The sequence below is a fragment of the Chiloscyllium plagiosum genome, chromosome 3, assembly GCF_004010195.1.
Source record: "Chiloscyllium plagiosum isolate BGI_BamShark_2017 chromosome 3, ASM401019v2, whole genome shotgun sequence".
NCBI classification, from domain to species: Eukaryota; Metazoa; Chordata; class Chondrichthyes; order Orectolobiformes; family Hemiscylliidae; genus Chiloscyllium; species Chiloscyllium plagiosum.
The window spans coordinates 10,399,264-10,425,527 of record NC_057712.1 but is presented as its reverse complement, the minus strand read 5'-3'; the positions used below and the strand labels follow the sequence as shown (position 1 = coordinate 10,425,527).

The window sequence follows — 26,264 nt, the reverse complement described above, 5'->3', positions numbered from 1 at the left end:
AACCAAATAACTTCAACACAGGAGTTATGATCATCTAGACTATTAGATCATCATGGATACATCTTTGACTTCAAAATCTTTCCGATAGGAATTCATCACATCCATTTTTAAAAAACAATTCACACTCCCAACAGAATTTAAATTCCAGAAGGTATTGGAAATCTGATGTTTAGCCTGAAATAAACCATATAACCTGGAACCTGAGAAGATAAGCAATTCCCAAGGATATCAGCAACCAGAAACGACAAAGAGAGACTCTGGTTGTTGAAACAAGAAGTTAAATAATCTGAAGAGAGCTAAAGTCCAAAAATGTCTTTTGCTCAACTTAGCAAGCCACTCACTTCAAATGGATGACAAATGCTGATCTTGCTTATGATACTCACATCCCATGAAAGAACAAAAAAAATGTTGTTAATGCTCAGAAAAAAAACTGTGCTTCTAAAACATATGGTCCCTTAAACATGGTAGAAAGAGATAAGCATGATCATATGGCCCTGACACTTAGTCAGTTTGCAGATGACACCGAAATTGGAGGTGTAGTGGACAGCGAAGAAGGTTACCTCAGATTACAACAGGAACTTGACCAGATGGGTCGATGGGCTGAGAAGTGGCAGATGGAGTTTAATTCAGATAAATGCGAGGTGCTGCATTTTGGGAAAGCAAATCTTAGCAGGACTTATACACTTAATGGTAAGGTCCTAGAGACTGTTGCTGAACAAAGAGAACTACAAGTGCAGGTTCACAGCTCCTTGAAAGTGGAGTCACAGGTAGACAGAATAGTGAAGGCGGCGTTTGGTATGCTTTCTTTCATTGGTCAGGGTACTGAGTACAGGAGTTGGGACGTCATGTTGCAGCTGTACAGGACATTGGTTAGGCAACTGTTGGAATATTGCTTGCAATTCTGGTTTCCTTCCTATCAGAAAGATGCTGTAAAACTTGAAAGGGTTCAGAAAAGATTTACCAGGATGTTGCCAGGGTTGGAGGATTTGAGCTGTGGGGAGAGGCTGAACAGGCTGGGGCTGTTTTCCCTGGAACATCAGAGGCTGAGGGGTGACCTTATAGAGGCTTACAAAATTATGAGGGGCTTGGATAGGGTTGGGATATCTGGTCGGCATGGACGGGTTGGACCGAAGGATCTGTTTCCATGCTGCACATCGCTATGACTCTATGACATGAGAATATTCTGAAAAGCAAAACTATCTTAGCTAACCTTGGTCTATCCCCAAAAGAGCTAATTGATCATTCATCTGACTGAAAGTGCTTGCTATATGCAAAAATGACTGGTGCTTTCACATTGCAAGAATTGTACTTCACTATAGATGAAGCATTCAGTACACTGAATTGGCGATGTTAAATTGTCAATAGCGTTAGGTGCATTAGTCAGAGGGAAATGGGTCTGGGTGGATTACTCTTCAGAGGGTCAGTGTGGACTGGTTGGGCTGAAGGGACTGTTCGCACACGGTAGGGAATCTAATCTAATCTAATCTAAAATTTTTCTGACAAATATAATGCAGCATTGAATGAGTGAGTTCTTTTATGTCCAACGATTCACTTACATTTGGATGAAAACTCACTCAATTCTGAATTGATCAAATGTAAAAAGAACTATACCATACACAATTCCACTACTGAAGCTATTAAGATCATAACAAATATGCACAGCATTTGTACTCAGTGAAGTTTGAAGGTAGATTCAGATTGCATTTTTGGCACTTGCCCAAAGACAAACTGGGTCTGTGAAATGTATTAACTTGACCATAGTGTGAATAGAAACCTGGGTTTCTCCTTGGGGAACCACTTTCCTCAGAGAAGTCCAGAAGCAACTGAACAGTAAAACCTTCAAACACTGAATTACAAATATTCTTTAAACAGGAAAAAAAATCCAAAGAACTGTGGATGCTGGAAATCAGAAACAAAAACAGAAATTGCTGGAAAAACTCAGGGTCTTTCTTTTCTCTGCTGATTGATGAATTGACCTGCTCAGAGTTGATAGTGTAGATGCCGAGAGGTATTTTCTGCAGAAAAGAGAACCTAAAAACAAGGGAATGGATTGAAGGATAAAGGACTGATCATTTAGAACCAAGGTCAGGAGAAATTACTTCGTACAAAGGGTATGAATATATGGAATTCTCTATCTGCAGGATTGTGGCTGCTCCATTGTTTCATACAGTGAAGGGTGGGATAGATAGATCTTTGGTCTCTCTTTAGATATGAGAAGTGGGCCTGAAAGTACAGTTCAAGCGCTCCATTAGCCATGATCACATGAAATGGAGGAACAGGCTCACAGGCCACATGATCTATTCATGCTTCTTGAATTCTTGTAAGTACATAAATGGCATTGGATAAATTAGTGGTATGAAGTGGCAACAAAATCCCCTGGATCAAGTGGCCTACATTGTATGAGGTAGCTTCAGAAATGGCGAATAAAGTATTTCAAAATGCTTTAGGTTCTAAAACAGTTTCCAAGGATTAGAAGGTAGTAAATACAATCCTTTTATTTACAAAAAGAGGGAAAGAGATCAAGAACTACAGACTAGTTAGCCTAATATCAGTAATTGATAAAATGCTAGAATCTATTTAGAGGCATAAGACTACAAGATATAGAAGGAGAGATAAGCCTATCGAGTCTGTTCCACCATTCAATCATGACTGTTATGTTTCTCAACCCCATTTCCTGCCGTCTCCCCATAACCTTTGATCCTCTGACTAATCAAAATCCTTTTTACCTCTGCCTTAAAGACACTCAATGACTTGGCTTCTACAGCCTTCTGCAGCAATAAGTTCCACAGATTCACCTCCCTCTGACTGAAGAAATTCCTCTTCCTCTCAGTTCTAAAGGGTTGTCCCTTCACTCGGAGACTGTGACCTCAGAACCCAGTCTCTCCTACTAGTGGAAACATCTTCTCCATGTTCGCTCATTATCCATGTCTCTCCATGGCAAGAGACTTCAAAAATCAAAAACTAGTGGATGTAATTAATACCCTTGGACTTTTCAAACACATTTGATAGGGTGCCACATAAGAGGTCATTATATCAAATAAGTTTCTTGAAAATGCAGAGAATATTAGCAGGGACCAAGAATTGGTAAATACAGAAAACAGAAGTCAAGAATAAATGGTATGTTTTCAGGCTGGAAGGCTACAACAGCTGGAACACTACTTACAGCTCAGGTATTTACAATCTATGTTAATGAATTATGTTCAAGAACCAAATGCAAATCATGCAAGTTAGTGGAGAATACAAAATTAGTTGAGAAAGTTAACGGCAAGATGGATACAGAGGAATAGTTCACATTATCAACCAAAACTACAGCTGTAACACAGTACAGCAAAGTATAAAGTTAATAGTCATAGGTCAGAGTCATACAGCACAAAAACAGGCTGTTCAGTCCAAGTCTTCCATGCTAAGTTTCCAAAACAGTCACATCTGTCTGCGTTTGGCCCATATCCCTCTAAATCTTTCCTATTCATGTACCTGTCAAAATGTCTTAAATGTTGTAACTGTACTTGCATCTACCACTTCCTCTGACAATTCATTCACACATGAACCACACGGTGTTAAGTTGCCGCCCTCAGGTTCACTTTGGTGGAACAAAATTGTGAAAGATGGGGAAAATGTTTGCTTTCAGAGTAAGCTGGATGTCCTTGTACAGTAACCAGAAAGTTAACAAGAAGGTACTATAATTAAGAGGCAAATGGTTGTTAACTTTCATTAGAGTATTTAAAACATAATAATAAAGAAGTCTTTCTAAAATCATAGAGGACATTGGGTTAAGCCAACCTGGAGTACCATATACAGTTTTGCCTTCCTTCCCCAGAGAAGGACATACTTGCCCACAAGAGAGAGAAATTAAAGTTAAGACTAGTCCCTGGGGAGTGTCTCAGGAGATGAGATTGATATAAAATCTGCCTATATTCCCTGGGGTGCAGAGTAATGAGAGATAATCCAGTTTAAACACTTAAAATTCTCATGAGATGAGAAAAGATAGATGCTACAAAATGTTTTCCTTGCAGGGGATGCTAGAACAAAGTTTTGGAATAAGGAATTAGCTGGTTAGAATTGAGACGAAGAATCATTTCTTGACTCAAAAAGGTTGTCAATGTTTGGCTCTACTCTAAAGAGCTGTGAATACATAGTAGGCTAACAGGTTTCTGACAGGGACCAATTTGTTTTTTTTAAAAAGTGTTAAGGGAATTAAGGGGTATAAAAATAGCCTAGTAAGTTGAGCTGAAGTCAAAAATCAGTCAAAACTTCTTGGATGGTATAGCAGGTTTAAAGGGCTAAATAGCATACCCTAGTTCTTATTCTATATGTTCTTACATAAGCCTCTTAATTTATCATCATATTTATTTGCTGTGATGTGGATAGGGGGAGGAAGCACCCAAAAGGAGAAAAGATAGGCATAGAAACATGATAGATAACTCCATAAATAAATGCAATTGAAAATAAGCAGGTATTATTCCAATGATTCTAATTTTTTGACATTTTGGCTGTCTCCATAATACTTGGGTAATAAAAATGTTTATTAATGTTCCAAATGGCTGTTGTATTCTCAAGAATTCATGAAACAATAACACAACATAAATCCGCGAATTTTTTTGCAAACTGGGAACAACTCTGGAGATGTTCAATTATTCATCAACTTACCTTTAGTCGCGCATGGTCCAAAATTACTGGGGGGACGGGTTCTGAAGAGTCTTCCAATACCTGCTCCATGTGCACAACTGTCTTTTGTTCTACATGTACTGAATGACTTGTTTTCATCCTGCCCAAAACTAAGGTACATTTTTAGATAATTGTTAGTCCCAGCAGCCAGAGATAGTACTTTAAACAATTTAGTTTCATTCAAGGACAACCCCTATCTTTTAAGGAAAGCTTCAGCAACAAACAAAGCCATGTAACTTTTCAATAAATCCAGCAGAAGCCACAGTGAAATTTTGTACACTTAAATCTCTGGCCAAACTCAGTGTACTTGTCTCAGCCTACAGATTCGAAATCCCACAGAGATACCCCAATCTGTTACGAACCCACAGAGATTATTACCTTTAAAAAGAAATTTGAACTTTCGGTTAATGGTTGTACAGATTAAAATACAAGATATTTTAAGATGTTCACTGTAATAATAAAATACTAAAAGCGTTAACTAAATATTACTTTTGCAGGGAACTTATACTTTAAATGACAGAACAAACTTTCAACACAATATAAAAAGCTATACCGTACACTGTGCTTTAAGCAAACATTAGAATCTCAAAAGCTCAGTCCAAAGTGATTCTTAGCTACACAGGGTTTACACCTACTCTTTTCCTTTCTCAGTTTAATATTTTCTAATGCTAGAATGGTCCTTTGTGAATACCAGTATTATTGGCAATCCTTGCTCTAGATTAGGAATATGTCAGTTTTGACTTTTCACAAAATTAATCTTGATAATCAGAACATGAGTTTCCCACCCACATTCAACATTCAAGCATATTTTTGGTCTCTAGCCCCTCTCCCTCTTCTTTCCACACCCCCACCACCATAGACCAATGGCATTCCAACCAGTATATGATATTCAGTGATGTTTATCCCAAAAGCCTGTAACCAGATAAAATAATGACTTTCTTCTGTACCCTTCCCGTCTTAAAGGCCATTAACATGATACTGTGAATCTCACAGATCTTCGATCCTAATAAGAGATGTTGATTTAGTTTTCTTTGACAGACCAAGTATCTTCCACATTGGAACTAAATGGATAATTTAAACCAGAACTGTTTACCACCCAAGCATTTTCAACACCTTTCTGGGATATCAGTTACTTGTAGTCTAACCACTGTCAGCACACATGTTGTTGCCATTTTCTCTTTGCACGTTCTTCTGAGCAAAACAAACAGTCTGGGTCTCCTTTAATCTCAAACAAAGAAAACAGCCTTACTGCCAGGCAGACTTTACAACAGGTCACATGACTTCCTCAAATAAAAGATAAAGTCCTAAAACAATCTCAAACTTTATAACACATTGATGAGAATTATGATATTTTTTTCTTAAATGCCTGCCCAATGGCTTATTTCCCATCATTATAGTCAACTCTGTCTTCAGACCATTGAAACTCTGTAACTTTGAGGGGAGGCAGTAATGTAGTGGTAATGTCATTGGACTACTAATCCAGAAGCCCAGGCTGATGTTCTAGGGAAATACATTGGAATCCGGCTACGGTAGTTGATGAAATTTGATTTCAGTAGAAATCAGCAATAAAAGATGGTCTAAAAGCAATGATGGAACCACTACTGTCATTAAAATCTAATTGACCATCCTTACCTGATTTGGCCTGCATGCGACTCCAGACCTATAATAATATGGCTGACTCTTCACTGCCTTCAAGGTAACTAGGAATGGGCAAAATTTGCTGGCCTAGCTGGGGAGGCCACCAGTGCATTTAAACCATGGCCTTTATTTAAGTTTAAGGCACTAGTTTTGGATCCAAGTGTCTCACTATCCAGTTTAACATGAAATTCTATTATTTTATGATTCAAGAAAATCATTTATCTTGAGAATGGTAATTAATCCTATCACATTACATATTACCATATCCAAAATAGCCTGTTTCCCATTTACACATTGCCTTTACATACTGTCCAAGGATACTGTCCAAATAATTTATGAATTTGCTGTCAAGATTACTTTGCCAATTTGACTTGTCCAAACTCTCATTATATTAAATTCACAATTATTTCAACATCTTTCACATAAGCCCTCAATAGTTCTTTATTAATGCTCTGTCCTACACAGTAATTACTATTATAATTCCAACTGTCTTCATTCACTTGTTATTACTCATGGTCACTCAAACTTATTCTGCATCTTGATCTTCTGAAGCAAGATCATTTCTCACTATCATATTGCACACATTCTTTATTAGTGGAGTTGAATAAGGGTTAGATGTGCACAAGTTGTTGGAGGTGGCAGGTTAAGTTGAAAAAATGGTTGGTTAGCAGACACACAGATTGCAAAGCTTATCGAAAGAGGCAAAGAATACAAACCAAGGAAGATATAGCAGACCTTTTAAAGATACTGGTTAGGCATCAACTAGAGTACTCTGTCCAATTGTGGAACCACACCTTTTAAATTAGGGATGTGAGGGTAGGAGGGAGCACAGAAAAAAATCAACAAAAATGATTCTGGAGATGAGAAATATAAATCATGTAAGACTAATGAAGCTAAGGCTGCGTTTCTTATGGAAGAGCAGTTTGAGATTACTTAGAGGGGTTCCAAATTAGGAGCTGCCCAGACTGAAGAAACAGGGAGAAACTTTTCCCATCAGTGAGCGGGTCAAGAATCAAAGGACAAAAATTTAAGTTTGGAAAAGCAACAGAGGTGACATAGAAGAAAACTTTACTTCACAAAGTGGCTACAGTAAGAAACACTGCCCAAGAGTGTGGTGGTAGATTTAATCATGGGTTGAACAAGGGGGTTAGCTAATTCTTTGAAGATAAAATAATTGCACTGATACAGGTACACAGGCTAGCTAAATTGCTTCAGTGGGAACCCAAATAACGCTCACCCGTGTTGTAACTTTGTCTCTACCATTTTTCTGTATTCCAATCCAACTCCCTGTTGCACACTGTGTGCTTCGTCCTTTCCTCTCATCATTCACCCTATCATGACATTGCATAACCACCCTGTCCTTTCTCTTTAAATTTTTAGAATTCTCCTCTCCAACAGCTAATTCATTTAAAGCAGAGACTAACTCCAAACTCTGCTTTGGATAAGGCAGATTATATATCAGGATCACCAATGTCTACTTGTTGCAAAGACAAAGTAATCAAATTTCAGTCTCAGTTCTCAGCAAGCATGGGTTCACGGAAAATAAAACACTAGAAATGTTAACGTTCATGGATAAATATGCATAAGAAGTTTCAAAGTAGAAAATTTAAACAATTACAGCTGCAGTTGAAGCAAATTACAAAGCAAACTATAAGAAGCATTCCCCTATACATACTGACACAACATACAAATAATGAAAAATGTTGATATCCCTAGAATCCAAGTCTTCAATTTTACAAATTAAATTTTAAAAGTGGCTAGAATGACACTGACTTTAATAATGCTCAGCAGTGAACAATAAAGCTTTTTGCCATGATTAATTAACCCAATGTGAACCAACAACAAATCAGAAATTTGTTTCCTTGTCACCATAATTTTTAGGGTAGGCACCTTTTTTTAAACCTTTATTGTAAGTATAAAAAGTGAATCCAAACAAAAAAGTGTATTATTCTATATCTAGTTAGCATGACCCAGTCAGGTTTATAGTGGATGATATGCAGCATAAAGTTTCTCTACTGCATGCCAATGACTCAAATATCCTCTACACCGCCTCAATTCCAACTCAAAACATTGACAGTACCTGCGTGGTACTCGGCTTTTCTCACCAGTAACAGGTAATATCTAGGGATGTAGCCTCATTTATTAGGAACTTGCTGATTATTTTCTAAAATCTCCACAAATAATTGTTGCAGTTCTCATCATGAAATGACTCATCTTTACTGGTGTGGGTTGAATTTGAATTCTAGTCTCAAAAATAAAACAGCAGTTTCAAGTCAGTCACTTTGTCATCAATAAACTCATTTTACATTATTAACATGAATGACTTAGTCTTGTGTACCACAATATGTTAAAAGTTAACTCAACTCTGTTTTGAGTCATATTAGGAAAAAAGATATCCAATGCAAATTTCTTTTACCACTGTGTTGACTATAGATGGAATTAATTTACACCTGACAAAAGCACATACATTAGGCATTACAGCAATTTCAGAAATTCAGACCTGTGTGTTACACAGACAATGCCTATAAGTAAATAAAGAGGATTACCATCTTTTTCAGGTCCTAGTGATTTTAGATCAACATCTTCATTTTGTGAACACTTTGTTGCATTGGCTGCTTGTGCTGCACCAGTGACAGCATGAGAGCTATCTTCAACCAGCTGCTTTTTGTCTTTTTCTGTTATAGGTAACTTTGAATTTGGCACAAGCTGAGTCATGGACTCCTTGGTAGGTTCACATTCCTTTCCAGGTTCATGTTTTGAAGCAGACAAATCATTGCCAGGTGCAGGATTACCAGATGTGCACGTCCTGCCAGCCAAACATTCTTGAACAGATTCACTTTCAGCACTTGCCAAAGATTCATCACTCCATGTACACTCATTAGGTACCAACCTCTTGCCAGGAGTGCATGCATCATTAGGTACACACTGTTCTCCTGGAGCAGTATTTGATTTTCTTTTGGAAAACTCATTATTTCCATCTAATTGATAGCCTGCACGGTCCTCTTTTCCTGTGGATTTAAGATCACCACTCCCTTTTTCCATTGTACCATTTTCAAGTTTATTTCCCACCTGGGCAACATCCATGATGTCACACGATGACTCATCATTGGTCAGGGAGAGTTCGCCATTCTCGTGATAATCTGTACTCACTTCCAATTCTCCATTCTCTGCTAGTTCACTTTCTTCACCTTGGTCAGCATCATGCTCGTCATTTTTAAGATCACCATCTTCTTTCTTGAGGTGGATCACTTTCCTGGCTTTTCTAATAATACCTCTACCCCATTTTGAGCGTCGACGTGGTTTCCTTTTAATGTGAACTGTTGAGTAACATGAAGCTGAGGTTACAATAAAATACTAGTGAAACTATTCATGTAGCATTACTACCAGCTTGCTATAAAAGCAAATTCTTCATCACATTAACTGCCTTCAGTGTTTATCACCGGGAAACCCCATAGTGCAGTAGTATCAGTAGAAACTCTCTCAACATTAATAAATCATAACTTTGAATGAAACAATTCCTTCTAAGCATGACCATTTTGTTTATTTCAAATTGGATCCATGTCAAGTAACCTGTTCTAAGCATTGTTCTATGAAATGCACAGACTTTTTAAGAGCAAAGGTTCTCCATAGAACAGTGCATGCACAGAACTGGTTAAATTTTATTTAGTTTAAGGTTTGACTTTGCCCTTAAAACAGAAAGCTAGTTGCTAAAATAGTAAGCTAGTCAGTTATTAAAATATTTACTAGAGATCCAAAAATTTCATTCTAAGCAGCAAAAAAAAAGTGTAAAACTTAAGATCAAGAACAACTGCGTTTATATAGTGCTTTCAAGAGAAAGTGACCAATGTGGCATGATGAAACATATTATCGCATCTAGCCACATAAGGAGATTTCAGATAAATGGTTAAAAACCTGGCCAAAGAGGTTTTAAGTTGCACGAGAAAGGAAGAAAGGTAAAAATATAGAGAAATGAATGAAGGTATTCTAGAACCAAAGGCACAGCCACAAATAGTGGCACAATTAAAATCAGGGAAGCTCAAAAAGCCATAATTAAATGAATACAGATATCTCAGAAGGCTGTAGGTCTGGAGGAGAGCACCGAGATAAAGATCGAGTCATGTTGTCAACACGGAATTTGAAAGCGAGAATACAAATTTTTTAAATCAAAGTCTGTTTGACCATGATCAATGTAGACCAGCGCATAGGTGATGGATCTAGATAATGTGATGGATCTAGATAATGTGATGGATCTAGATAATGTGATGGATCTAGCTAAGCTGACAGTGCGCAAAAGTCCAATAGATGGAGATTAATATGGGAAAATACTAAGTTATTCATTTTGGCAGGAAGACTAACAAAGCAGAGAATTATTTAGAAGGAGAACAAGAACTGAATTCCAAGATGCAAAGGAATGGAATGTTGTCTTTTATTACGAAAGGAATTGTACATTAAAGTAAGCATGCTATGTCTCCGTTATACAGAACTTTGGAAAGACTACATCTCAATGTAGTTTTGATCTTATTATTTAAAGGAAAGACTCAAATGCAATGGAGGTGGTTCAGAGGACATTTACTACATTGATACCTGAAATTAGCAAGTTGTCTAACAAGGATAGGTAGGACAGGTTAGGATGGATTCTGCTGGAGTTTTGAAAAGTGAGGCATGACTTAATTGAAGTATTTGGTTGTGAACGTGGAAAGAACTCTTCCCGTTGCAAGTCAGTCCAGAACTAGTAACACGGTTTTAAAATTAGTGGTCACCCTGTTAAGTGAGAGATGTGGGGTTCGGACAGTTGTACAGTTTTTGAATTCTATCTCAAAAGGTGCAATTATTAAATACTTTGAAGGCAGAGGTGGACAGATTCATGCTCGACCAGGGAATTAAAGGCTATTGGGGATAGAGAAGAATGTCACTTTTGAAATAAAAAGATCAGCTATGATCTTATGGAATGGCAGAAAGGTTTGAGAAGCCTAATGGTCCACTTCTCCTCCTATTTTGTATATTCATACATGGCCATAAGATGACAAAGACTGAGACTTGAATATGCAAGGGTATTTGACAATTCGGAAGAGCTGGAAACTACAAAAAAGTCAGAGAGATAGCGCTGTTAATTAAGGCTGGCATTGATATAATGGAGAGGTATGATCTGAGTTCTGGGGATCAGCATGTAGAATCATTTTGAGTATAGATGAAAAATAGTAGTGGTACAAAAAAAACCTTAGGGAAGTGGGTTATAGGCCTGTTAACAGTAGCCACACAGTAGGACGGGGCACACAGGAACAAAGATTAGGGGCTGGAGACTAAATTATAGCAGCAGCCATGGCCAATATTAATCTACATACAGAATAGACAAATCCGATTGGCAAAGATAGCCTGGATGACAAGCTCATAGTGTGTTCTGAGGAGGCTACACTTGATCTCGTACTGTGTATTGAGAAAGGATTAATTAATGACCAAAATAAGCAGCAATTATTACGTGATTTAATATCACTCTCTGTTTGAGGGAGTAAACAATGGATTTAAACCCAATGTTGTACACTTGAATATGTGATGAGTTTGAAGACAGAGCTGGCTAAAATAAACTGGGACACTAGGTTAGAGCATTGGCCAGCAGAGATACAGCAGCAGACTTTTAAGGAGATATTTCAGAATACTCTGAAAATTCCAGTGAGAAAGGTCCTAAAATGAAAGATGCACCATCTATGGCTAAGTAAGGAATTTAAAGATAGCATCAAACTGAAGGAAAAAGCATGTAACTGCAGGGGGAATAATGGTAGATCAGAAGATTAGACAGAATATAAACAAGCAAAAAAAAAGCAAGAAATTAAAAGGAGAAAACTTTTAGTGAAGAGAAATAAAAATAGAATAAGTGGGTGATATCCAAGAGAGACAGAGAGAGAGAGAGAGTGAGTCAGAGTCAGAGTCAGAGTCAGAGTCAGAGAGAGAGAGAGAGAGAGAGACAGAGAGAGAGAGAGAGACACAGAGAGAGAGAGAGAGAGAGAGAGAGAGACAGAGATTGGCAGATGAACTGACCAAATAGGTCACATTAGTCTTCACCACAGAGGATATAAATAACATTCCAGAATTAACTGAGATACAGAATATGAAATGGCATGAAAAAGTTAAAACAATTACAGTCACCAGGAAAAGGCACTGAAAAAAATGATTAGAAACAAAAGGTGACAAATAACCAGGTCTTGATGACTTAATCCTATGTCTTAAAAGAAATGGCTGCTGAGACAATACGTGCCCATATTTTAATTATCCATAGTTCTCTATAATCTGGAAAGGTCCTTACAGATTGGAGAGTAGTAAATGTAGCTCCTCTAATCAAAAAGGAGAGAAAAAGCAGGAAACTGAAAAAAGTGAGAGACAGCTTACTGGATGATCTCTGACAAAAAAACTAGGTACTCCACAGGCTTGTTGTTAGCAGTGATGGTGTAGGAAATGGAAAGCAGGGCTTAAGTTGATGGTTTAAAGAACAGGAAAAAGCAAGGGTTACATGCACATTCCAAAACCATCATAAACAGCAACTTTTATTTGCTCAAAGCTGCACTTCTGGAAAACACCACTAAATGCAATTTACTACAGTATACAGACTAATACAGATGTCTGTGTCATAATTGTTATTCAGTTATTTTACAGTTAGCTATAGTGATTTCTGTTGCAAATCACCTATTATTCACACTAAGCCAAATTAGCAGATCAAAGATTATGTTCAACATTTCACCCATTATTGAAGATCTTTCTTAATTAGCATATTCAAACAGTCAAGAAAAAAATACTAAAATCTATTTTAATTACATTTAATCATTAATATCAAAGTACCACAGCTTATGCCTGCTTTGTGTTAGATAATTTATTTACAGGTGCATGAAGTACACTGGAGCAGTTGATGTTTATTGCCATTAAAGGAGCTACACACAGAGTGCCAAACTATAAACTTATTATTCATAAACTGAACAAAGCTCAACACTCATACAATTCTGACATAAAGATCAGTTATTAATGCAGGCAGTAAGAGTAAATTCTACATAACTGTCAGCATAAGGAGATATTTTATAGATAGATTGGAACATTTATACGCATAGTATATAAATCATTGTACAATTCTCAAAACGTGAAATATTTGGTCATGGAACAAAGTACTTCCAAAATTACATCTCCAAAAAGCTGGTTTAATTTAAAATAAAAACTGAACACAATTCTTTCGTAACTGTTATGCTTAGTCTCATCACTTACTTGTATGCTTACATTCCCCATTTGTGGCACTTGCGTCTAAATTCCGAGAGGAGTCTTGGGCCACATCCCTTTTTGTTTCTACATTGTGATTGGTTTGTTCTGCTGCTGATTGCAAGTCTGTAAGATAATAAACAAGCATAATCTTACAAACAGCATTCAGTGGAGCAGCTTACCTTGTGCACAAAATCATTAAACAGAATTTAAATGATTGTAATTTATTCAGCAACTTTTACTTTTCACGATTCATTCATAGGTTGTGAGCACTGTTGACAAGGGCAGCATTTACTACTCATTCACAATTACTCTTGAATGTGGCAATGATCATGCATCATGGCTGACTTGGACTACTTCACAGGATAATTAAGAAACATCCATAGTGAAGTATATTTGAAAATACATCTTGGATAGACAAGGCAATGACAGTGAATTTCCTTCCTAAAAGGAAATTAATGAATCAGTTGGCTCTTTATGGATGCCCATTAGTTTCCTGATCTTTATTACTAACACATTTCATTCTAGATTTATTCAATAAATTGAATTCAACTCACAAACTGCCATGGTGGGATCTGAATTCACATTTCCAAATTATTTCCAGGAATTTCCATAGATCTAAATGACCATTTATTTATAACATAACTTTGAGCCCAACTCAGAACTTTAAAAAGGTGTGTTTTGCGGAGCAACCTACAGAGTACTGAACCTAAATAGGTGATAAAATGGATGCATCATCAAGAAGGATATGCAGATATGGAAACTTTAGAGAGATGGGGTAGAGCTAGGGACTTGTGAAATTAGCAACACATGATTATGAAAAAATTTAAATGATGAATAAATAAATTATGAATAAATTTAAATTTAATCTGAGGTGCTGTCGGATCAGAAGAACAGGAAGACTTGGCTATGTTCACCGTTGATGACAACTGCCTAATAATTACCTCATTACCTGTCCTTGCTATATGTGAATTATTTGCAGCATTTTTGTATTACAGCAGTGATTACACTTCAAACTAGCTGTAAAGTGTTTTAAGACATTCTGAGGATGTGTAAGATGCTATGTAAATCTTTTATTTCCACTTTTGTATGTTGAACAACAATTCAGTCAACATTGACTGGAATACAGCAAAAGCTAGTAGCTATAACAACCCAGCAACCCAAAACCTGCCCTCCAGGATGAACTGCAGCCAGAGACAAACTATTGGGTAGTTACCAGTGTTGTAGCTGTACTGGAACAAAGTGCCGTATAAAGTGCCGTTCAAAACAGACAGGACAAATCCAACCCAGCAATTACTAGCCTGTCAGTCCACTATTAGTCATAGAATAAGTAATGGAAGCAGTCATCAACTGCACTATTACGTTGCATTTGTTCAGCAAAAACTTGCACACAGTTTTCAGTTTGGGTTCTGCCATGTCAACTTAGATCTTTAACTCATTATGTCCTTGGTCCAGACATGGGAGAGAAAAACAGCTCATTGCCAGAGGTGAGGGAGAGTCACTGCATTTGACATAAAGGACTTACCTGATTGGCTTGGCATCAAGGAGTGCCAGCAAAACTGGAGTCAATGGAAATCAAGGGTAATTTCTCCAAAGGGTGGAGTCATACCTAACATAGATGAAGATGGATCTAGTTGTTGGTGTTAAGAGTGTGGTGCTGGAAAAGCACAGCAGTTCAGGCAGCCTCTGACCTGCTGCACTTTTCCAGCACCACACTCTCGACTCTGATCTCCAGCATTTGCCATCCTCACTTTTCTAGTTGTTGATGGTCAATTACCTCATACATTGTTGCAGACATAGCTCAGGGTAGTGTTCTAAATGCAGCAATCTTTAGTAACTTCATCAATAACCTATCTTCCATCTTAAAATCAAAGGTGGGTATGTTCACAGATGACTGCAGAATGTTCAGGACCATTTTCGACTCCTGAGATACTGAAGCAGTCCATGTTCACTAGCACTAAGACATAGACGACATTGGTTTGGGTGAATTTGTGACAAGTAACAGTCGTATCACATATGCACCAAGAAATGACCATTTGCTCTTGAAATTCAATGGCATTATCATCACTGAATCTCCCAATATCCATCTAGGGGTTTACCACTGACTGCAGCTGAACTGCACCAAACAGAAAAGTTCTGGGCGAAAGCACAGGTCAGCAGAGGCCAAGAATTCTGTGGAGAATAACTCACCTCCTGTCTCCCCAAAGCATAGCCACTATCTTTCTAGCACAGTCAGGAGTGGGATGGAATAATCTCTACCTGTCTGGATGAGTGCAGCTCCAATGACAGTCAAGAAGCTGAACACCCAATCTTAACTTCAAATTATATTGACATTCACTCACTGTGATAAGGTCAAAATCCTGGAATTCCCTTCATCAAGCACTGAGAATGGCGCTACAACACATGGGCTGCCGTGGTCAAGGTGAACTTCTCAAGGGTATTTAAGAATGAGCAATAAATGCTGGCTGAGTTGGTGATGCCTGTATCCCACGAAAAAGTAAATAACTTAAAATAACATGAGTTACCCAGTAAGTAGAATTAAGAGATAGGTTCTGAGGTAAAACTGTCTCTAAAAGCAGTCAGCATTGGCACTTGTACTTTTAAATCAACCAGTTCAAAGATGTTTTTGCGCATCTATGAAACAGGAAGGGCTTGAACCAACCTGTGCCTTCTGATTTACAGACAGGAACACTACAGTTGTACCACAAGAGTCCTTACAATTTACATAACTTCAGAAGCAAATTAAATGGTCCTAGAAGCAAAAGGACTAAATCTTAAAACTGAAATATGATGAAAGGAAGGGACCATCCCAGAAAGATTCACGAATGACGTGATCCAGATCAGCAATTCCATGAGGTAATATTCAAGCACACAAACCATTCCAGTTCAGAAATCTGTTGCTTAGAAGTATCAATTGTTCCGAACTCTTTTTTTTAAAGTAAACCTAATTATTTCCTAGATGTCATCAATGTTATTTTTGCACAGCACTTTGAGAGTGGAAAAATGGAACACATTTTACTCACATGAGTAAAACAATCTTTGCGACAGCTTAATAATGTTTTATCATTGTTTTGTGTTTCAGGTAAATACTTATATGTATGGTGATTCACGATTCATACATTTGCACTGGGCATTCTAACATCATTCTGGATTAGTCTAGAAATACTTGGTCCTAAGACTCCAGATTTGGGAGGCTAAAGGAAAATGACGTAAATACCATCAGTTAACATTTACCATTTAAAATAAACCAAATTCACTACGTAAAGAACACAAAAGTTTGATTATGAGATTTTGGTATAAAACAACATGTCCTGTGCTCTAGTTGATCCAAAGGTATAAAGATTTAAACAGAAAAGATACGAGCAATTTGAAGAAGTTCAAAAATTAAAGGAAACTTAGATCAGTTAAGGGGAGAAGAAAAGTAGTCTACATTATTTCATAAATGCACAAATTAATGCAGAAAATAGGATGTGCTACATATTCAAGCAGCACAACATGGCGATGGCATGTTCCAATTTCTTCTTTAAAGAAGTTTGGCCTATTAGAGCTATTACTTCAGTAATTACTCACTTCGCTTTCTCCTGGATTCTTTGATATCTTCACAGAGTTTGTTAAATTCAGGATCTAACTCAGCAGCAACAATTGCATGTGCGGTATCCTTAAGTGTACAGGCTCTGTGTCGAATTATGCGATCTGCAAAAAGAAATACCAAGCAATTGCCTTTGCAACAAACAAGCTCATTTGGAATATTTGTCTCAAATTAAAAATATACTATACTGGACAGTAAATGATTTGCATAAATTGAGGTTATCAAAAAAGATCTTCTGAATTTATCTCAATCTGAATCTTCTCAATTTATACAAGATGCTGCTTCAGATTATAATTGAACTAGCAAAACATGCAATTCACACATTCTTTACGCTTAAAGAGCATAATCAAGACACCAAGATATGCATATCACATATGACGACTCCCACTATTCGGTCAATTTTTCAAGGTCAACTCATGTCACCTTTGGCCAATTTAAAACAAACACACGATTTTTGTGACAGTCAAACATGTAGGGTAAATATAATTACAGGGTAGTGCAATTGAACAGTAGCTTGTTGTTTCAACGAAAGGCACTGTTGAATTGTTGTCTAATGCTATTGAGAGAAAACAGTGGCAATGGAAGGGTGCAGGAAAAGAGGAAGTGGCTCAGATTCTTTAATGCCGAGTTAGATGTTTTGAGGTTAAGAGAGAGAGAGAGAGAGAGACCATGTACAAGAGACAGAGTGCGTATAAGTAAGTGTAAGAATAGAGTGTGAAAATCATCTTAGATATTGATAACAACTTGACTCTTAACAGTGCAAATAATTAAATTCATCCACTCAAAATTAAATATCCAGATAACATTTTGAATGATTTAATTAATCCATATAAAACCAAAACAGCACTTTTCAAAATATATGTAGAAACTATTTCTCTGTCAGGAACAAAGAAATATTAGTGGAAAGACACAACTATTATGTCAAGATGGAATAAGTTGCATGCACTACTTCACTCTAAATTACTTTCCAGGTGATGATCTCGCCTTTCACCATGATGGAAGGTGCTATATGAATTTATCATTAAATTTTATTTACAATACATCACTTGCAAAATCAACTGAATTGGAAGGGGACTAATATACCGGCAGGGAGATTTGCTGGAGCTGATTGGGAGGATTTAAATTAGTAAGGAGGGGTGGGACCCAGGGAGATAGTGAGGAAAAAGATCAATCTGAGACAGGTACAGTTGAAAACAGAAGCAAGTCAAACTGTCAGGGCAGGCAGGGACAAGGTAGGACTAATAAATTACAACTGCATTTTTTTCAATGCAAGAGGCTTAACATGGAAGGCAGATGAACCCAGGGCATGGTTAGGAACATGGGACTGGGATATCATAGCAATTATAGAAATGTGGCTCAGGGATGCATAGGACTGGCAGCTTAATGTTCTGGGATATAAATGCTACAGGAAGGATAGAAAGGGAGGCAAGAGAGGAGGGAGTGGCGTTTTTGATAAGGAATAGAATTACAGCTGTATTAAGGGAGGGTATTCCCGGAAATACATCCAGGGAAGTTATTTGGGTTGAACTGAGAAATAAGGGAGGGATGATCACCTTGTTGGATTGTATTATAGACCCCCTAATTGAGCGGGAAATTGAGAAACAAATTTGTAAGGAGATTTCGGTTATCTCTAAGAATAATATGGTGGTTATGGTCAGGGATTTTAACTTTCCAAACACAGACTAGGACTGCCAAGTGTTAAGGGCTTGGATGGAGAGGAATTTGTTAAGTGTGTACAAGAAAATTTTCTGATTCAGTATGGGAACGTACCTACTAGAGAAGGTGCAAAACTTTACTTACTCTTGGGAAATAAGTCAGGGCAGGTGACTGAGGTGTCAGTGGGGGAGCACTTTGGAGTCAGCAACCATAATTCTATCAGTTTTAAAATAGTGATGGAAAAGGATAGACCAGATCTAAAAGTTGAAGTTCTAAATTGGAGGAAGGCTAATTTTGATGGTATTAGGCAAGAACTTTCGAAAGCTGACTGGGTCAGATGTTTGCAGGTAAAGGGATGGCTGGAAAATGGCAAGACTTCAAGAATTAATTCCTAGAGGCATGGCACTCATCCACAGACTCTATCAACAAACACATCGACCTGGACCCAATATACCGGCCACTACAGCGGACAGCTGGAACTGACAACCGGAAGCGGCAGAGACAGGCCACTATAAATGCCGGAGGAAACATCACAGAAGCGCTTCACAGGAGGCTCCCAAGCACTGAGGGTGTCACCAAGACAGGGGACGAAACGTTTGCAAGACAAATTCCCAGCTCGGCAAACAGAACCACAACAATAATTGTGATCTATATGGATTTCAGTAAGGCTTTCGACAAGGTTCCTCATAGGAGACTGGTTAGCAAGGTTAGATTGCATGGAATACAGGGAGAACTAGCCATTTGGATACAGAACTGGCTCAAAGGTAGAAGACAGAGGGTGGTGGTGGTGGAGGGTTGTTCTTCAGATTGGAGGGCTGTGACCAGTGGAGTGCCACAAGGATCAGTGCTGGGTCCACTACTTTTTGTCATTTATATAAATGGTTTGGACGTGAACATAGGAGGTATAGTTAGTAAGTTTGCAGATGACACCAAAATGGGAGGTGTAGTGGACAGCAAAGAAGGTTACCTCAGATTACAACAAAGAATGAATGACATTAGTTTTGCTTGTTGTCGGAATAGGGTCTTCCAACATCTCAGAAATGACTGCCAGACTACTCAGACCCCTTAGCATCTTGGGAGCCCACAAACCCACCAAAACACTAAAACAGCAGCTAATGAACTTGAAAGACCCTATACAGACAACAAGCAAAACTAATGTCATTTACAAAATACCATGCAAGAACTGTAACAAACACTACATTGGACAAACAGGCAGAAAACTAGCCACCAGGATACATGAACATCAACTAGTCACAAAACGACATGGCCCTCTCTCACTAGTATCCTTACAAACAGATAAGGAAGGACACTACTTCGACTAGGACAACACATCCATCCTAGGACATGCCAAACAGAGACACACAAAGACACACATGAGAATTCCCAGAAGCATGGCATTCCAATCGGAAGACTGACAAACAAACACATTGACTTGAACCCCATTTACCACCCCCTGATAAAAAGAACAGGAAATGACATCACCATAGGAAATGACATCACCAACCCAAGGAAACCCAAACATATAAACAGAAAACAGGAAAGATGAGCAGTGCTTCATCATCCGGAGGCTCACTGAAGATGTTACTAGTATGGTGATGAAACGTCTGAAAATGAACATTTCAGCTTAGCGAGCAAACATACATCCAGGATATATCAGAGCTAAGCTGTGGGAGAATGGCTTTCCTGATCAAATATCTGCTCGCAGTGTATCACACAAATTCATGCAACTTTTAGTCCTAAGAACTAGTCTACCACAGGCTACCTTGGAGGAATAAGGTGACCAGTAATTAAAGCAACAAGTCAAATTTTCCATTAACAGGACACTGCTGTCAAGTCAAAAAAAGGTCCTGCATGCTATACAGACGTACCATGCATTCTATGAATTTCAGTGCCTGTACGATGGAAGGCATAGATAACACCAAGTGGGGGACTATATCAAATAATGCATTTTTTTTTAGCAGTTTGCAGCCAGCAGACTTGTATTCAATCAACTCATGCTTGCAAAAATCAGAACAAAGAATACAATATTATAGGAGATTTCACAATCAATTTACGATGATCAGTCGGGCTCACAAACTGACTCATTTTTGCCTGCTATAAATTACATATATGCAGATGCAGGACCATGTTCTCTTCAAAAAGAAAGAACGTGCCATTCATTGTGTCTTTTCCAACTATGCACACACACACACAACTATCTCCCCTAGACAGTGCCTTGACTAATTAGAATCAACTTGCCTAGTTTAGACACATATTCTGTCACAACATCTCATCCAATTAGTGCCCACTTGCCACCCAATCAAATACCCTTTTCTCAGGCAATGTAGATTGTTCTCTTTGAAATTTCCACTTCTTATGATGTTGTCCCAATAATGCAAAAAGGAAAGCTTTGACATCAAGTCTCATTTTCTGTAAAACTGATAATTTATGAGCAATGTTTTGATTATATCTTCAAAAGGACTTTAGGCTATTGAAAATTAATTTAATGCAACAACTTTACTGTCAGAAGAGAAATAAACATATCTCCCGTCAGTGAGAATGATATAAACCTAGATCACAAAGAGTAAATTTACTGTGATACTGTTGCTTTCCATACTTTTATGGCTACTCAATACTTTTATCAACAAATTCACAAAAGCACAAGACTAGCATCTGTGCCCTTATACCTGGGCTCAACACATTTTCAGACATGATCCAAGAAAGAATTTAATTTTAAGGCAAGCAAAATTTGATTTGCTAGTTTGTTTGTGACCCATCACTGAAGTGCTCATTTTAACTTTCATCTCACCTCCAGGAACCTTATCAGGATTATACTCAAGAGCGTTGCTGCAGATAAGGTTAATATCTACCAGGAAATCCTTCACGGTTTCATATTTGTGGTTGTCAATTTTCATCATCATGGTTGATAAATCCATTGGTTGTATGATGACTTCCAAATAGTCAGAAACCTATAAATATTTTTAAAGATAAAGTGTGATCACAGAGATTTTATTAATTAAAGGAGAAAATACATAAGTTTCTAACTAGCTCGAGTAATTGCAATTTTTTGCATTTGCGTGGCTCATGGTTGCTGAAGTTCAGAAGAACAAGAAGTAACTCTATAGAAAACTCTTAGGGGGCTTGACAAGGTAGATGCTAAAAGGTTGTTTCCTGGTGTGAGAGAATCTAGGACCTGAAGGCATAATCGCTCAATAAGAGGTTGCATATTTAATATACTGAGGAGAAGGAATTTCTCCTCTCTCAGAGGGTAGTGAATCTGTGGCATTCACTACTGCAGAGGGTGGCAGAGGTTATCAAATACATTCAAGGCTGAAATAGACAGATTTTTAAACAGTAAGGAAACAAGGATTTTGGGGAAAAGTGGCATTGCAGATCATCAGGAGAATGGGCTGAATGGTTTCGCATGGTCAGGAAGGAGAAGATCACATCCGGAGTGAGACACAACATGAGTATACAGTTCAGGGATTTTGTGGGCAGCGTGGGAATTTGGTGCAGAGAGGAAGAATTGCTTTTTGCTCGTTTTATTTGGGCTTGTAGTCTATAAGTTTTTTCTATTTACAAGATAACCTGAAGCCCAGGATTGGGGTCCAGCTCAAAACAGAGTTATAGTACAGGAAAAACATAAGCTCGTGAGCTGGTAATAGCTGCTAAATTGACTATTACAGGTTACTTTCAGATTGATGGCAAATAGGAGATTTTTTTTTTAAAGATTATAAACTGAAAAATTAATAGGATTTTTTTAATGAAATAAATTAAAAACTAAGTAAACAAAATGGAGATGCATAGCCAGACGATGTGTTGTACCTGCATGATATGGGAGCTAGTGGACCCCATTGTGGTCCATAGTGACCACATTAGTAGCAAGTGTTGGTTGCTTGACGAACTCAAGCTTAGTTGATGAGCTGGAGTCTGAGCTTTGAACACTGCGACATCATGGAGTGGGAAGAGTTACCTGGATGCTGCATTTCGTGAGGCAGTCACACTCCTTAGATTAACTAGCTTGAATTCAGTAAGCGGTCAGGAATAGGAAGGTGTAACTACCAAGGAGGCAAGTAGAGGCATTCAGCCCTTGAGCTTGCCCAACAGGTTGGAGATTCTTGCTCTGTGTGGATGATAAGCAAATTGACGATAGCATCATGAGCAAAGAGTGGGGGGAGGGGGGGGAAGGTTTGAGGAGAGAGAAATGTACTTGTGATCAGGGATAACATAGGCAGAGGAATATACACTGATCTTTGTGGCCAGATTGAGCGTTCCAAAAACCATAGTGCCTGCCAGGTGCCCGGGTTCAAGGTATCTCATTTAGGCTGCAGGGGAACTTGGAGCGGGAGTGGAAAAGAACTCAGTGCATTTTGGTACCATGACATAGGTAGAAAGACATTGAGGGATTTGAGCAGCTAGGGGCTAAATTAAAAAGCAGAACTAAAAAAGTAATGATAATCTCTAGATTACAAACTGAGCCATGAGCTAATTGACACACGGTTAACAAAATTAAAGAGGTAAAGATTGTTGTAGGAGAATTTATGGGACATTTGAACCAGTACTGAGGAAGGAAGAGCTGTTCTGATGGGACCGGCTCAATGTGAATCATACTGGATCAGAATCCTGGTGAATTGCTTAAGTAGGATTGAATAAAGCATTTTAGAGACAGGGGTGTTCGTTTGCATGAAACATTTGAAAATTAAAAGCAATGCATAACTTTGGATTGGAAGTTAGTGATGGATTTGATTGTTATATGGACATAAGAGGAAGGTTCAGAATGTGTGAATATCATTTTGTACCTAGGAACCAGACAAGTGTCGGGAAACTCAACAGACCAAACCTAAAGGTTTTGTATCTTAATGCACAAAGCATTTGGAATAAAATAGACAACTGATGCTGCAATTTGAGGTAAATTGAGGTCATGAAGACTGTAAACCAGATAAAGGTGGGGGGGAGACCGGGCTCAGGAGAGATTATTAAAGTTTCCAGAACAATTAATAGAACAGAGAATGGAAAAGGTCAGAAATCTAACTTCAAGCACAGCAGATGACAACTTTGAGAAGGAATGACAGTCAACACAGAACTGAGGTTGTTGTACTTAAATATGCACAATCTATTAAACAAGAAAAATGAATTTGTAGCACAGATTGAAATTGGCAGGTGGGATGCTGTGGGTATCATACAGATGTGGATGCAAAAGGACCAGGGCTGGAAACTAAACATCCAAGCATACACGTCCTAATGAAATGACTGGCGGGGACTGGGTTGCCTTGTTCGTAAGAAATGAAATTAAATCGAAAGCAAGAAATAATATCAGAACTAAAATCTGTGTAGGTAGAGCAAGGGAAAAAAGACCTTGATGGGAGTTACATATAAGCCTCTTAGCAGTAGTCAGGGTGTAGGGAAGAAAATAAATCAGCGAGATAGAAAAGAGACTATTACAATAATCACGGGGGACTTCAATATACAAGTGTACTAGGAAAATCTTTGGCAGCAAATCCCAAGTAAAAGCATTTGTGGAATGGCTACAAAATGGTTTTTTTTGGAACAGTGTGTGGTTTTGGTGATATGAAATGAAGCTTCCACAGCCCTCTGTGGCAAAGTTTTAAAGCGTATTTAAGATAGGTTCTTGATTAGTAGGGGGATCAAAGGTTATGGAAAGGAGGCAGGAAAATAGGGTTAAGAAACATACCAGCCATGGGCTGAATGGCCTAACTCAGCTCCTATGGGCTTATGGAAATTAGGAATTCAAATATCTCTTCTGTTCTCACTTATTGTCTCAATGTATTCTTGGAAAAAAGTTCTTCCTTCTTGTGTTGATAAGTTGCCCTCAAGATACTCCTCCAGTTATCTTCATTCTCCTCTTCATTACATATGTTTCCCCAGAAAATTTCATTATGTCACCAGCCAACTCTCTCAGGATCATCACAGGTGTAACCCCATGTAAATTTTCTAAACACACTTTCTGCCTCAAGCAAACATATATTCATTATCTTCAATTTTCTATAAACACATGTATAAATAGCAACTGATAGTTCTAACATCTCCATTTCTAATGGTTTCAGCAATTATTTTTGCATCTTATTATACACTATCCTTCATTAATTATACAATACCTGGTCTCTGGTTCTTCTACGTCTCGAGCTTCCGCATCACCAAACATCAGTGATCTGTTGTCAACAATTCCTTCCCTGTATCTTCAATTCCCAAACCACCAACTAGTTTAAATAACTGCAATACCCATCCAATTTGTCAAGCTGTCACTATTCCTAACGGATTCAGGCACAGCACATCACTCCTGTATCAGCACTTGTTTCCAAAACAAGTTCTAGTCATTGATTAACCGCTTAATAACTATGCATTAGGTTAATAGAAATTCATTCAGAATGTTCTACTGAACACTCTTGCATACCTAAATGTCAGGCGTGGAATTTAACGCAACGTTTGTTGTTGGTGATGGTAGTGGTTGGAATGGGGTGGTTATCAGACAGAATGTGACAGCTAGTTACCTTTCTGCCTCTGTCCTGGGCCAGAAGACTAACAGGCAGTTTTCCCACCCTGTTACCACAGAGGGCCTTGAGTACAGACTTAATGCAACTTGGGATCTATTGCTATACACTTTTATTTTTACTTTGAAAATCTCTGTTTGGATTATACATCACATTGTGTCAGCTTTTACAATATTCACATGTTCACTTCTAATTTAGTGTAAAGCCACTTGCATTTTGCATTTTTAGTTATGGAAATAGTAAAAGGACTGTTTTAAAAACAAAGGATTGTGGAAAGGATTACTACATACTGGGACTCATTACAAGTCTTGTTTACACAGCTGATCGTTAAAAGCCGTGGAGAGGATGTGTATGAAATAAGATTCAACTGGCAACAAGTAGATAATGTGTCTGTGCAGCAGTGACCAGGACCAAATAATAAAAAAGATGTAGAAGCAGAACAGGTCATTCGGTCCATCGAGACTGCTCCATGAGTCAATGGCAAAATCGCTTCTGCCGGCGAACAACTATCAGATTGGCACACTCAAACTGCTCAGCTACCTGGGAGCCAATGTTTGGTCAGAAGCTATCAGACTTCCAAAAAGGAAGCAAGTGTCCTTTCCTCTGCCATAAAAGCACCTCAAGCTTGAAGAAAATTATTGTCCCTCATCAATTACGTAAGCTTTTGGTCGTAACGAGTAAGTCAGAGACATTATTAAATGTGAAGCAGTTGTCCTATGCAAGTCAATTTACTTGAAGGAGAATCAATGAGCAGCAGAGCCTGACAAACCAAACGGACCATTCCATCAAGTCCTGTGAACAGAGACCACTGATCTGCCTTCTCAGTCTTTCTGGCCATCCAGGGCATCCATGTCTTTTTGTCTGTACGTGTATGTGTGTAGGGAAAGTTTTATAAGGGGTTTAGAGTTTTAACTAGCAGAATTATATGTTGATGGTTTGTAACAGTTTATCTATAGCTACAGTCCATTTATTTGTAATAAATAGTAACATCTGTT

General features: G+C 38.0%; 1 protein-coding gene across 1 annotated transcript in view; it reads right to left on the bottom strand.

Moving 5' to 3' along the window:
* Positions 1-26,264, bottom strand: part of atad2b (ATPase family AAA domain containing 2B) — a 100,931-nt gene that overhangs the window by 4,129 nt on the left and 70,538 nt on the right. Inside the window, exons 23-27 of the mRNA XM_043687428.1 lie at positions 21,570-21,729; positions 17,107-17,229; positions 13,546-13,662; positions 8,850-9,620; positions 4,648-4,775 (exon numbers count right to left, since the gene is read on the bottom strand). Of these exons, the coding sequence (XP_043543363.1) occupies positions 4,648-4,775; positions 8,850-9,620; positions 13,546-13,662; positions 17,107-17,229; positions 21,570-21,729 (1,299 nt within the window). The remainder of the gene's footprint in view (positions 1-4,647; positions 4,776-8,849; positions 9,621-13,545; positions 13,663-17,106; positions 17,230-21,569; positions 21,730-26,264) is intronic.